Source organism: Rattus rattus, chromosome 2 (assembly GCF_011064425.1).
Source record: "Rattus rattus isolate New Zealand chromosome 2, Rrattus_CSIRO_v1, whole genome shotgun sequence".
NCBI lineage: Eukaryota > Metazoa > Chordata > Mammalia > Rodentia > Muridae > Rattus > Rattus rattus.
Window position 1 is genome coordinate 46,709,273 of NC_046155.1, and position 14,350 is coordinate 46,723,622.

At 49.6% G+C, this 14,350-nt stretch overlaps 1 protein-coding gene across 2 annotated transcripts in view; it reads left to right on the forward strand.

Annotated features, from left to right (window-relative positions):
- Positions 1 to 276: 276 nt before the first annotated feature.
- Neurl1 (neuralized E3 ubiquitin protein ligase 1) overlaps positions 277 to 14,350 on the forward strand; it is an 82,933-nt gene continuing 68,859 nt past the window's right edge. For both annotated transcript variants that reach the window (XR_004386824.1, XM_032892155.1), the window contains exon 1: positions 277 to 830. Coding sequence is in view for 1 of the 2 variants with exons in the window: in XM_032892155.1 (XP_032748046.1) it covers positions 746 to 830 (85 nt within the window). In the remaining variant the exon portion in view is untranslated. The remainder of the gene's footprint in view (positions 831 to 14,350) is intronic.

The following is a 14,350-nucleotide window of genomic DNA, read 5'->3' on the forward strand; positions in this document are numbered from 1 at the left end:
ACCTCAGATTCCGAGCGGTGCTGCCCCTAACCCCGAGTCCCGCGCGTCTTCGAGAACTTATAGCCAGCGGGAACGCGGCGCGCCCCGGGGCCCACATCTGGCAGTGCGGGCGCGCGCGTGTCACTAAGACGCTCATTCACCGGCGCAGCTGTCGCCATAACAACCGGAGCCCGGGAGTCCTGGCGACGCTAGGGCGGGGGTTGGGGGCGGCGACCTCGGGAGGGACCCGGCGGGAGCGGGGGCGGTCCACACAGGCCGGGCGCTGCGAGCTCACCCGCGGGCGGAGGGCGCCACGCACGTCGACGCGGCCGTCCCCGCGGGCGGGGACCGAGCCCGTCGCCGAGCCTCCGAGCAGCCGCGCGCCGAGCCCCGACTCTATGGCCTCCGGGGAGCGCGCGCGCCGCTGCGCCGCCCACCCGCAGCCGGAACCCGAGCTCCAGCACCAGGCAGAGCGCAGCGGCAGCGCTGCGGGCCGGGGCCCAGGGGCCTGGCTGCCCCGGGCGCGGGACATGGGAGCCCGGTAACCTGGCGGTGCGAGGACCCCGCGGCGGGCAGGACCCGCCGAGCGAAGACCGCCAAGCCCAGGGAGAGCCGGAGACAGCGAACCGCCCGCCCCCGGCCGCAGCCCCGCCAGGGCCCTCCCCCGGCGGCGCGCACCCGCGCGCGCACACACTTGCACACCTTTCCTCCGCTTGTGCCCAGCCTCGCCTGGCCCCCGCCGGAGCACCCCAGGAGGGCCGATGCCATGGGTAACAACTTCTCCAGTGTCTCTTCTCTGCAGCGAGGAAACCCCAGCCGTGCGTCGCGGGGCCACCCCCAGAACCTCAAAGGTAAGCTTCGCCGGCCGGGGTGCAGCGTCAGGGAGGGCTACGGCGCAGGTGGAGTGGTGGGCAGAGGTGCGGTTGGGGACGACCGGCAGGTGCCACCTGTTGTGTGCATTTGGACGGCGGGAGAGGCGCTTCTGACGGTGGAGGTGGGCTGCGGTAGCAGCTGACCGGTGCTGACGGTGGAGATGAGGGAGGATGGCGGTCGGTGGGGGTCTGCGCAGGTCTCCCTATCTGCCCGGGCGACGTCACTGGAGTCCCCTCCAGTGATGCTAAGCAGTGAGGAGAGGTGGGAAAGACATTTGCGGGCTGGATAGGGCAGTGTGGAGGGAAACCTAGGTTCTCCAGATGAGCCTCCCAAGAGAGTCACCCTCGTCTGCTTTGCATCTGCCTAGGACTGGGGGAGATCCCGCTGGAAGCACTAGCTGCGTTTCCATCTCTAGAGGGTCTTAGAGATCCGGGACTAAAAGGGCAGGAGCGTGCTCCCGGGGTCTTTTGCGTTGGGTGATCTTTTGCACCGACTGAGTCGGGTTGCTATTTATTTATTTATTTATTTATTTTTAGTGCACCCAAAGACAAACTATCTGATCTGAACCCTAGAAAGAGGGGCAGGGAGCTTCCAAACGGATGGACCTTTATCGGGAAGGTTTGCTATCTATAGCCCACCATCCATCCAGCATCCCCTGGGGGAGGCCCTAGGCTCAGCTCCGGGCCTTCCAGCTTCCAACATGTCTCTGACCTTTGGAAGATGCTGCTCGGTTTCCTAGGCGCCCGAACCCAGCTAATTCTCTCTGGAAAGATAATTGTTTTCATCGTTATCAGAGCCAGGTTGCAGTTAGTTCTAGGGGCACAGTGATAGCTAAAAGTCCCGGGGCTTTCTAGCCAATAGCAACAACAATTAAAAAAAAAAAAAAAGAAAAAGAAAAAGAAAAAACAAACCCTGCAACGTGAAACAAGAAAACTTACTTCCTCAGTCTCCGGGATATGGCTAGGGTAGTAAGAGTGACCTTTAACCCAGAGCCTTGGTGATTGCTAAGAATGTTCACAGGCACCGTTTCAGGGAGCGCAGAGGCTTCTCTGGTTAGTCAGCGGAGCAGCAGTAACCATATCCATTTAATAGATGAGGGGAACTGAGGCTTGTTCCTCGAGTTAGAAACAGTTAGGCTTCAGACCCTAGAGGCTTGGAACTCCTGTCTCTTCCTGATAGGCAGTTAGCTTCAAGATGGAGAAGGGGTGACAGACATAACTCCTGCCCTGTGTTCTAATCACGTCTTTCATAACTTCTCCTCCACCCTGCTCAGGAAAATCAGCGGGTCTTGGTGGATTTATGGAAATTAATATGGCGGCACACGCACAGGTCCTTTTAGAGCCGTGTTTATTGACCTTGTGATTCCTCACAGAACTGATGGGAGGGAAATGGAGATGCAGGTCGTACTTACAGCCATTAGGATGCTCCTGACAGTGTCACTTAGTCTAGGAAATCAAGCTAAATGCCTGGGAATCATGGTATTGCCTTTTGGGGGAGGATTGTATTTTCAAAGTCTCTGATGACTTGGGGAAGTGCTCACAGCATAGGAACGGTGCGTAAAGCTGCGAAGACTTTGTGACCCCCGTCCCCTCTGTGATTCTCATTTTGTTAAAAGGCAAATTGAAAGGAAAAACCAGTGATCACAAATATATAAGAGTCAAGAAGGTACATTTCTTAAAGGTTCTAGGTAATGAATCATATGGGATTTTCCTCCTATTTTATTTATTTATGTTTTCTTTTTTAAAAATGTGTGCAATAAAAATAAATTATTATCTTAAAGTATATATATATTTTTTCCTTAGGTTCATGATGTTTTATTTTGATGAGTGCTACCCCCTCCCCCTTATTTTTATATCGAGGGCCATCTGTGTAACCAGTGGGTTGGGGCTATGAGCTGGTGTCTGCTGAGGTCACTAGTGGATGTGCCACTGATGGCAGTGACTCCCCTTTTCCCTGGATCTGTCTGTAGGAAACAGTTAAGTGGTGAAGGATGGGGCCCGAGTCCTTCCTCTGTCCTTGGCTGCCCATGGATGGGATGTGAAGACCCAGTACATTCGTCTGTAGTTGTTGAGAGTTCATGATCACAATGACCACGTACTTCCCAGGAGATGCTATTTCACAGCCCTTCCTATACTGAGCCGCTTATAGTCTTTCTGCTCCCCTTTCCTTAATGCTCCCGAAGCCTGGATGGAGTGATCACAAATGTCTTATTCAGGGCTGAGCTGTCACCGATTCTCAGCACCCTGTGAAGCCATCGATCTCTGCCTTTAGCACAGATCACCAGAAATATTCTGATTAAGGCGGTGTGGTAATGGTCTAGGAATATAAACATATGTTTGGAAGGTAGGTCAACACTATGTCACTTTGGCATAACAACAGGACCCCTAGATTCTGTGACCCCACCCACTATGAGCTTTAGAGGGGGTTTACAGTACAGTATAGATTCCCTTCTGTGGAGTGGGCCTCAGATCCAAGTGTAAAGTGGTTGGTAACTTCTGTAACAGTTGTACCGCTGTTGCCCAAGTGGGCGCACCTTGACTACCTTGGTTTCATCCTTGGTAGGACTCACAGCTGTGTAAAACCATTTGTATCCTTTTTTACCTCAAAACAGCTCGTATAGCACTTCCTGTACTACAGAAGCTTGCGACTGGGGAGGAGGGTTCCAGCTCAGTTCCAGCTTGGCCTCTTTATTTCATGAAGATGTGTGGTACTTTAAGCAATAGGGTTTTACTGTCTAGTTCTGATGGACAGCCAAGAGGGATGGCAAGAGCTTGTATTGTTTTGGGGACCTCTAAGGTTCCCCGGCCAACTCATAAGGGGTCACCCCACACCTGACACCGTTGGTGTCTGTTTTCTAACCTACAGCTTCAGGAGGAGCTTTTTGAGCGATGTGGGGGAATCTCCCTTCAAACTTAAAAAAGTTTGGTTATAAGATTATGGGTTTCTGGGCTGGAGAGATGGCTCAGAGGTTAAGAGCACTGATTGCTCTTCCAGAGGTCCTGAGTTCAAATCCCAGCAACCACATGGTGGCTCACAACCATCTGTAATGGAATCTGATGCTCACTTCTGGTGTGTCAAGACAGCTGCAGTGTACTTATATACATAAAATAAATAATTCTTTAAAAATTTATAAGTTTCCAATGACTTTTTCATATCCCCGTTGTTGTAGTTAATCCTGCTGCCCCCTCAATTCCATATACCCTCCCCCTTTCCTACTTTCCCCTCCCCCTTTCTACTTACCGCTTCCCTCTCCCCCCCTGGAATTTCTCCTTCTATCTTCCTATTGACGAGAGTGACTGTCCACCTTTCTTAACGAATCCTCTCCCAATGGCCTCTTTCTAGATTTCTGGCCTCCACATCAACTGTAAATTGAACACTCAAAGTTAGAGATATTCCGTTATGACCCGCCCCGCATATGAAGAAGATCATTGGTATTTACTTTCCTGTAGCTGGGTTGTCATGGTATGCTTTTTCCAGTCTTGTCTGTTTAGCTACAGAAGTTTGTTTTTTTTTTTTTTTTTTTTTTTTTTCGGAGCTGGGGACTGAACCCAGGGCCTTTAAGCTTCCTAGGCAAGCGCTCTACCACTGAGCTAAATCCCCAACCCCAGAAGTATTATTTTATAATTATAAATGCCGCCATGGGCTGGGGGCATTACGGCGGAGAGAGTGCTTGCCTAATGTGAGTGAAGGCCTGGATCCAATCCCCAGTGCTGGTAAATAAACACACCAATAAATAGACTGTTGGTGTCAGCATGTGCAGAGACTGCTTCTAAGCACCAGAAAAAGATTGTTAATGAGGAAGGAATCTGTGGGCATCATTTGGATAAATTTCTTTCCTTACAAACGAGAAGAAAAAAAGAGGGAAACAAATGGATTTGACCAATTCCTTAGTAGGTTAGTTTGAAGGGCAAAACTGAGCTCTGTCCTTCATGGGCAGGGGTTGGCTGAGGGCTGGGCAGATTGACCTCGATGTTCAGTGACCACAGCCTGTCCCCCTAAAAGAGACACTGTTCTTCTCTTGGCTCCATGGAAGCCTAGAGGAGTCCCCAGAAACGGTACCCCTTTTTACCTGACATTTAGGCTTGCGAGTATTTGTGAGCTCTATGTGTCTTGGTCAGAGGGGTCCCTGTTTCCTGTTCTCAGTCACAGATTTGGTAGCACACACCCGAAATCCTGGCCCTTGGGAGGCTATGACCAGAGGAGTGTGAGTTTGAGGCCTAAGGTAGTGAGACATTGTCAAAGAAGGAAGAAAGGACTGGAGGAGAAGAGGACGGGGAGGGGGAGGGGGAATGGGAAAGGGTGAGGGGAAGGGGGAGAGAGAGAAGGAGGAGAATCAGAATGAATATGTGAATATTAATGTCCATGAACACACATCCCTGGATCTGCCAATCCTCCTCAGCCTGACTTCTTGTCCCCCGCCCCTCATTTTCCTGTAAGAGCGTGTTTACTCATTGGGGCTGGAAGGATGGCTCAATGGTTAAGAGCACTGGCTGCTTTCTCAGAGGACCAGGGTTTGGTTCCTAGCACCCATGTTGGACAGCTCACAACCACCTCTAACTCCAACTCTGGGGATACAATACTCTCTTTTGGCCTAGTGGGAACCCCCACACTGTGTGGATACACACACACACACACACACACACACACACACACACACACACACACATGTCAGAATTAAAAGAAAGCCATCACATTTGTTCTGTAAGTGCTTGGTTTTCACTGCAGATTTCCTTCCCTCCATGTCAACACTACCGTGGGCATCTTCTGGTAGATTAGTGGCTGTCCAGAATTCTATTCTAATCATCTTGGTTTGGACTCAGGATTGTGATTCTGGCTGCCCCATCCAGTGTTCTGCATTAGGCCAGCATCCAGCTGTGATTTTAGCAATGCCCATTTAGAAATCCAGTGGGGGTAGAGGGACCGATTTCCTTTCTTCCCCTCTGTTGCAGCCCTGTTGGTTCCTCATCACTTTAATTAAAACAGCTGCCGGGACCTGTCATCATAGAGAGATATCAGACTGTTCTGCCTGTCAGACTGATGTGAAGTGGGTTTTACTTTTACCTTTCAGGGGTAGACTTTGGCTTTTCCTGGAGATCCTCTACTGATAATCCCCTCTAGGTCGGAAGAGCATGGATCTAGGAGCACATTGGAAGCCAGGTGTAGCTCTGGGCTCAGGACCAATCAACAGTGCCCGAGGAGATGTGCGCTGGGCTCAGAGGTTGAGGTCAATGCCCTTGGCATCTTAGGCTGAAGATCCTGGAAAAGCAAGGTGGAAGGAGGAGGGGAGACACACGCTTGGATGGTCGGGTTGTTGAAAGCCCAGGTCTGTGTGCCACGGTCAGAGAGGTCAGAGATGGGAGGGCACATCATGGAAGGTTTGAGCCGGGAATGGGTGGGACCGTAGAAAGTGAATGGCACGGGATGAATCGGAACGCTGTGGTGTGTGGGCAGTGGCAGGACACGACCTAGAGAAAGAGAACATGTGTGTTGTATATTCTCAGTGAGCAGAGCTCAGTGACTGGAGGGAATTCGTGTTTCATGCGGAAAAACACAGGGGAATAAGATCTTCCTCTTCTCTGGCTCTTTTAAAGTGCTTTACCGTTTCCTGCTGAGTGTGGAGGAACAGACCGTAAAAGAAAGATTTGGGGAGAAGTTACTCAGCCCAGTGGTCACCCATGGATGGAGAGTGGGTGGGCCACCTCCTACCTTCTAAAAGATTCATTGTAATAAAATTTACATGGTGTGAAATTTGCTGTCTTAATGCATGCAATTTCGAGGCATTTACACTGCTGTATAATAACTACTTCTGACCCATTCCAGAATGTTTTCATTGCCTCAAAAGGAAACCCTGTGACGTTAAGCAGCTACTTTTGTTGCCCCTGTTCCCTGGCAACCACCAGTCTACTTCCTGTCTCTAGGAACCTGCCTTACTCGGACATTTCACATAAAAGGAATCATAGAATAGTGGGGCACTTTTTGTTGGCTCCTTCAACTTAATATTTTCAAGCTTCATTGACAATGTAATATGTCTCTTTTTAAAATCAAGTAATAATATTCCATTGCATGCATAAGCCACATCAGGTTCATCTATTCATCGGTTGATGTCCACTTGAGTTGTTTTCCACATTTGATTATTATGAGTAAGGATACTGTGAACGTTTCTTTTAAAAATGATCAATCTTTTAATTGTTCTTTTATGTTTGCCTGTGTGTGTGCATATGCACCATGCACATGCCAAGTGCCAGAGAAGGCCAGAGGGTGTCAGACCTCCTGGAACGGAAGTTCCGATGGTGGTGAACCACATGTGGGTGCCAGGAACCAAACCTGGGTCCTCTGCAAGGGCAGCAAGTGCTCTTGACCACAGAGCCATGCTCCAGCTCCTGAGTATAGGCATTGTGGTTCAATGTTCTTCCGGGCTGTATGGACTGGCCATCTTTTAAAACATAATACTTACTGACTTGGTCCCCTCACTAAGTACTGGTTATGGCAGTGGCAAGGCGGTTGCTCCCCATCTCCCAATCTCTGATGCTAGCTAGGCACTTGGGTTTCCTTTCCACGAAGGCTGAGACTCCTGGTGGCTGAGGGAGGAGCCCCCGAGGCCCAGCTAAGGAGTCTGGATTCTGAGTCTGAGGGGAAAACTTGCTGGAGGATCTTTAGCTTCTTCCCTGCCTCTGGATGTAGGGTAGAGGATGGGGCTCCCTGGACCAAGTCGTAGCCAGCTTTGTGCCTTGTGTCCCGGCTGCTATTGCCCTGATAGGGGTCCTTATACCAGTAACTGTGATGGGTGCTTGTTTGTTCTTTGTTGTGAGAGAGACAGAGTCTCATGTAGGGCAGGCTGGCTTCCACCTTGTTATGTAGCTGAGGATGGCCATGAACTTTTGACCCTCCTGCTTTGCTGTGTTTTGTTTGCTTGTTTTTCCATAATTGTGTGTGTGTGTGTGTGTGTGTGTGTGTGTGTAAGAGAGAGAGAGAGAGAGAGAGAGAGAGAAAGAGAGAGAGAGAGACAGAGAGAGAGAAAGAGAGAGAGAGCGAGAGAGAGGAGAGAGAGAGAGACAGAAGAAGACAGAGAAAGACAGAGAGAGAGACAGAGACAGAGAGACAGAGAGAGACAGAGAGAGTATGTCAGTTTTATTTGAACACATGGGTTCTGGGGATCCAACTCATGTTATCAGGCTTGGTGGCAGGCAACTTTGCCTGCTAAGTCATCTCACCTGCCCCTGTATGCTTTAAGAGAAGGTCTCATCCTGTAGCCTTGGCTACAGGATTGGCACGGAATTCACTCTGAAGCCTAGGCTGCCCTGAAACTCACGACAGTTTTCCTGCCATAGCCTCTTGAGTCCTGAGATTGCAGGTGTGCACCGTCACGCCTGGCTTAGCCGCCATCTTCACTCCTGCCTGTGTCTTGAGAGTGACTGCACTGTTATCCTTCATTGGCCCTCCCCCCATCCTCGGTGGCTGCCACAGCCGTAATCAGATAATCAAAGCTTCCATTCTTCAGCCAACGCAGACATTTCCACGGCTCCGTCTGGGCTTCTTCCTTAGTTGCCATGACGTCTGCAGACGTCGTGAGCTCATCCACCCCTAGCTGCAGCACAGAGGCTGGGGTGCACGGTGGCCTCCTTAGTCACCCTAGGATGTCAGAGATGTCAGGGTAGCTCCTACCTCTTCTGTCAGTGTTCGGTTCAGTGTTACCTTTGAACCCTGCTTGCTAATTGCTGTAGTAATATTTACAAGAGCAGCCATATGTTGGGTGGTTACTGTGTGCCCAGTACTTACAATGTAGATTTTTCCCATCAACATCCTCCTGACAATATACCAAGGCATTTTATAGATGGAGAGAGAGAGGCTGAGAGAAGTTGAGTAACCTCTCCTAGATCTGCTAGAAATGAACAGAAGGGCAGGGGAGGCGGCCCAGCAGGCATCTATGCTGTCAAGCCTGGTGTCTTGAATTCAATCTCCAGAATCCACATTGTGAGGGAGAGACCCCACCCCTGTGTGCTTTCTTCTGGCCTTCACACCGTGCTGTGGCATACCCTCCTATGGATAAATAAATGTAACAACAATAATAATAATAATAATAATAATAATAATAATAATAATAATAATAATAATAAAAGTGTACAGTGGCGTACGCCTTTAATCCCAGCACACAGGAGGCAGACGACGGCAGATCTCTGAGATCGAGGCCAGCCAGTGCGCCATAGCGAGAACCCATTGGGGACTGTAGGGAAGAAATGAATGGAGCTGGAATTCAAACTCGGGATCTTGGAGTTTGCTACTTGTCTTAGTGACTGTCCTATTGCCATGAAGAGACACTACAACCAAGGCAACTCTTGTAAAAGAAAGCATTTATTTGGAGAGTGCTTATTGTTTCCCAGGTTTCATCCATTATCATCATGGTGGGGAGTGGGGAGGCAAGCACTGGAACTACCTGAGAGCTACATCCTGACCTGGGGGTGGGGTGGGGGTGGGGAGACCGAGACAGACCAAGAGAGACTGAGACTGGTCGTGGCACGGGCTTTTGGAGACTCAAAGCCCATGCCCAGTGACACATTTCCTTCAGAGACACACCTACTCCAACAAGGCCACACCTCCTAACCCTTCTCTGACAGTGCCACACCATGGTAAGCATTCAAATATATGAGCTTATGGGGGTCATTCTTATGCAAGCCATCCCACTACTGTAACTACTATCCTGTCTTGACTTGGTTGGTTTTTTTTTTGTTTGTTTGTTTGTTTGTTTTTGTTTTTTCTTTTTTCTTCTTCAGTTGTAGAAAAGAGACAAGCAGAGCCCCAGAGGGAGAAAAGAATGTACAAGGCCCAATCCAGAGCTCCCTCCCTTGGTTAGTCAAAGGACATCGAAGATGGCTTGGCTAGTCCAGCATTCCCCACCTCTGGCCCCCTCATAACTTCCCCAGTGACTTTGGTTCCCAGCAGCCATGCGGGCAGCTCATGACCACTGTAACTCTAGCGGAAGTGTTCTGATAGTCTTCATGCCTTCACAGGCAGTATATAGTTGAACAGACACACATAAACAATGTTTTACAATGAATCTCTTTCTTAGGCACCTTCAATAGAGATGAATTCCTTCACTCTCCCAATAAATGTAAAGCTGGTATTTTCTCCTCAGAATTTCTGCCCTGGGGCATGAAGGTCATAAGGGAGAAGACTGGCCTTGGAGGATTTCTCCTTACTAGGACATTCCCCTGTTCCTGATCTGCCCAGGCAACCAATACCAATACATAACAGAATGCTACTGCTGAAGGCTTGGCCTGCAACAATGTGTCTCTCACACTTCTGAAGGCTGGCAGTTTATACTGGGATGGGTTCTGGTCAGAGCCCTTTTCTTGTCTCCCACAAGCTTCCTTCTTTTAGGCTTCTCCACTGACCTTTCCTTGGTGTGTACCCATCACTTTCTTATAAGGCTACTGACCTACAGCAGGCGGCAGGGACTCTCATAGTTCGCACTTTGAGACTATCCATTGGTTTTACAGAGCCCAGGAGCGAGGAGAGATAGGCAGAGGCAGAACAGATGGAGGAAAGGGGGAGGGGACCAGGATCTGGGCACTGCGTAGCGGATGCCAGGGTTGCCTTCACCCTGGTGTGCAGCTCTCTGGGGCTGTTTCCTGTTAATCTGCAATTACCTCATGCTTGGACCTACACACCCAGAGGCTAGAGGCTGAGGGCCTGCTTCTTGCTGAACTGGTTGCTTTGGCAACCCTGGGCAGGATGCAAATCTCCTTGGTAACATCTGGGAAACCTACTTCAGGGACAGAGGGACATGGGCCAGACCGTTGAGACGGGCAGGTCTACAAGGAAGGTGAGGCTTTGGGGATAGGCTGGGCTGTCTCTTAGCCATTTCTTTGTCAGTCGAGACTCCAGACATCCTGTAGGCCTGGCTTATCAGGAGTCATTACCCAAATCCTGCTGGTTCGGAAAATGGCCAAGCATTGATAATTTTAGGATCCCCCTCATTGTGAGATGAGGCTGGGTACCTTAAGAAAAAAGGATTAGGTAGGTATCTCTGAGAGGCAGGCAGGCGGCCTGGCTGTCTTTATTCTAGCCACAGTTTGGGGTGGTGGGGCTCTGTGAGTAGGTAAGAGGTGGCTTCCTGGGATGCTCTGATGGGGAGGACCATTTAAGAAACACACACTAGGCCCCAGAAGTGGCCAGCACTTCCCTAGGGCACAGCACTGTACTAAATAGATTGGGGTTATCCACCGTGGAGCTGGTGGAGCAGACAGAAACCCAAACGACAAAGTAACGGATGAAAATGAAGTCGGAATATGTCGCTGACGGTCCAGAGGCCTGTGTGACATGTAGACTCACTCAACTAACTCAACTGTTTGAACTTTAAAAATGTTATTGGGCTTTATTTGATCATACATGTACCTACACAGGAATACAGGCACAAGCGGGGACCATGCCACAATTTGGGGGAGAACTCTCTCCTTCTACCATACCAATCCTGGGGATTGAACTTGGATCGTTAAGGTTGGCAGCAACTTCTACCTACTCACCCACCCTCTGTTTGAACTCTTTGGGTGATCATGACATGTATTTTAGGAATGATTTTTAACACTTTGACAGACGGATAAACTGAGGCTTAGATGGGTTACATGCCAAAGCTCACATGGTTGGCGTCCAGTAGAGCTGGTAGGATTCTAATGGAGATGTGTTTGACTTTAAGTTTTAAAAGAGTATAACTCAGTTGGTGAAGTGCTTGCTTCGTATGCTCACAGCCCTGGGTTAATGCTCTGATGCGTGCTTGTGACAAGGACCTGAGTGGCAGAGGAAGGCGCATCAGGAACTCAAGGTTATTCTTGGCCAAATAGTGAATTCTAGGCCAGCCTGGGCTACACAAGACCCGATGTCAACAAATAAACGAAAAGAATGAAACAAAAAAAAAAAAGAAAAGAAAAGAAAAACCCTTTAAGTCTGGCGTGGTGATGTATGGCTATAACCCTACACTTGGGGGACTGGGGAAGAAAGATCTTGAGTTTGAGGATATCCTGGGTTACATAGCAAGGCCCTGTTAAAAGAGCAAACAGGCAACCAACAAAGCATGGAATGGAAGAGATTTCCTTGAACAAATGTTTTCTACCTTTCCACAGCTCGCCAGACTGCTGGGGATCCAGCCGCTTTCGGTGGGTTGGGCCCTCTAATGTCAATCAACAATCAAGAGACCGCCCCCAGACATGCTCACTTGCGGGTCTGAGGGAGGCAGTTCTTCCGCTGAGGTTCCCTCTTCCCCAGAGATCACAAAGGCCATCCATCCAGTTTTCCTAATCCTTTCCCTCACGGTTGCTGGCAACTGAATCGGGTCTTGGCACATTCTAGGCAAGTGCTATACCACTCGATGACACTCCTGTCCCCAGTTACTCTATCATTGGCATCTCCCATTAATGCGGAACATTTGTGACAGTGACAGCTCTGACACCGTGTTACTAATGTCTGTAGTTATTTAGATTTTCCTCAGTTTACCCTAATGCCCGTTCTTGGAGAGCATGTTATAGTTGTGGTGAGCAGAAGCTGGTCAGGCATTTATTTGGAGACTTCCTGGGATGTGTCTGCTGTTCCCGTCAGGGTTAAATTACGGCTGTGGGCTTGGAGAGAAAGACCCTAAAAGGTAAAATGTCATTTTTACCATGTTATATACCTGACTCTGGATGGCTGGGTCTTATGACATCGAAGCTGTAGAAACAAGGTCAACGAGAGGAAAGCTCCGACCCCGTGACTTTCAGCCCAAGTCGGAGCAACACAGCTGTGATCAAGAGGGACCCACGCAAATGTGGGGTCAGCGTGTCTCACGTAACTGTTCTAGGCCAGCTTGAGCGATGGGGCGAGGCCCTGTCTAGCAAAAGTATGAGGGCGTGTCTCAGTGGTGGAGTGCTAGCCCAGCATTCGTGGGACCTAGGGACGGACCTAGGTTTGATTTCTAGCACCACAGAAAAGCAAAGCAAAACAAAGCGGAGCCCAGGTGTGGAGAGGGAAGGCGCCGCTGCTTGTTGAATGGCAGAGAGAAGGAACCAATCACGGCTACTTGTTGGAAGGCAGAGAGAAGGAACCAATCAGGGCTGCTTGTTGATTGGCAGAGAGAAGGAACCAATCACCGCTGCCTATTGAATGGCAGAGAGAAGGAACCAATCACCACTGCTTGTTGAATGGCAGCGAGAAGTAAGCTTTTGTTGACTTTTCTGGGCTGTGCCAACTCTCGGTAATTGTCTGTTGGCCACAGGCAAGGCCTGCAAAGATGTTTTCCTTCTTTTGCACAAGAACTTTCCCTTGAGGTTTGCGGGCTGGTGGATGGGCTGGTGGATGGGCTGGTGGATGGGCTGTCTCACATAATCTGACCTCATAGTTTGGTTTGTGTCTTACTGAGACTAAGGAACTGTAGGTATTAGAGTTGCCAAGAAAGCCTGAGGGCTCGGTAGAAGAAACACCTAACCAATCCCAGTGGGCAATAAACCGAGTAAATGCTGAATGATCTCGCGCAAAACATTTAAAAATGGTCTCCACAGCCACATGTGAACTTCGGAGAATCTGGTCAAGTCTTGAGGCAGCAGATGGGACAGACAGGACATGAAGACAGTGATGCAAAGCCTTTTATTCTATCCTACTGATTCATCAGATATATGTGGGCAAAGCCTTTTATTCTATTCTACTGATTCATCAGATATATGTGGGCAAAGCCTTTTATTCTGTTCCACTGATTCATCAGATATATGTGGGCCCGGCCAAGAGTCAGGGGTTTCAGCAAAAGTGGACTTCGGGTTCATGCAAAGTAACCAGGAGAATCTGTTATCATAGTCCACACCACGGGTGCTTCCCGAAGCAAGGCTTGAGACGTGGCTGAAGGTACCTGCAGAGGCCAGAGTAGGGAATGGATTCCTCAGAGCTGCGCTGGGGAACAAATCCCAGTCCTCTGCAAGACCCACAAGTGCTCTTGACTTCTGAGCTGTCTCCCCAGCTCCCCCTTTAGTAATTTTAAATAAAATTTAGTTTTGTTTTTGGGAAGGGGAGAGGAAGAGAGGTGGTGGCAGGGGGGAGGAGAGAAAAGGAGGAGGAGGAGGAGAGGGGAGGGGAGAGGAAGAGAGGTGGTGGCAGAGAGGTGGGGGAGAGAGGAGGGGAGAGGAGAGGAGAGGAGAGAGAAGAGAGAGGTTGAGATTGGTTATGAAGGAGATTGGTTATAAAGGGACTCTGGGTCCTTACTGTGGCCATCAGAATTCTCTAGAAGAAAGAATGAGTATATATTTTAAAGGATGTTTATTGGTTTGCCTAGCAGGATTAGGCCAGAATATCCAACGGCGGCCACAGGCATGTTGAGGAGGATGAGGCCCTGTAGCTTCTCAGTCCATCAGTCTGGATAGGTCAGTCATCCCACTGTGGCGCTGAAGGTCTGTGCTATTCCAGGAGAGCTGCTGTCTAAGAACCCAGGTCTTGATGTAAACAGCAGATGCAGCTATGGGACAGACACGTTCCCTAGTGGGAGGCAGAG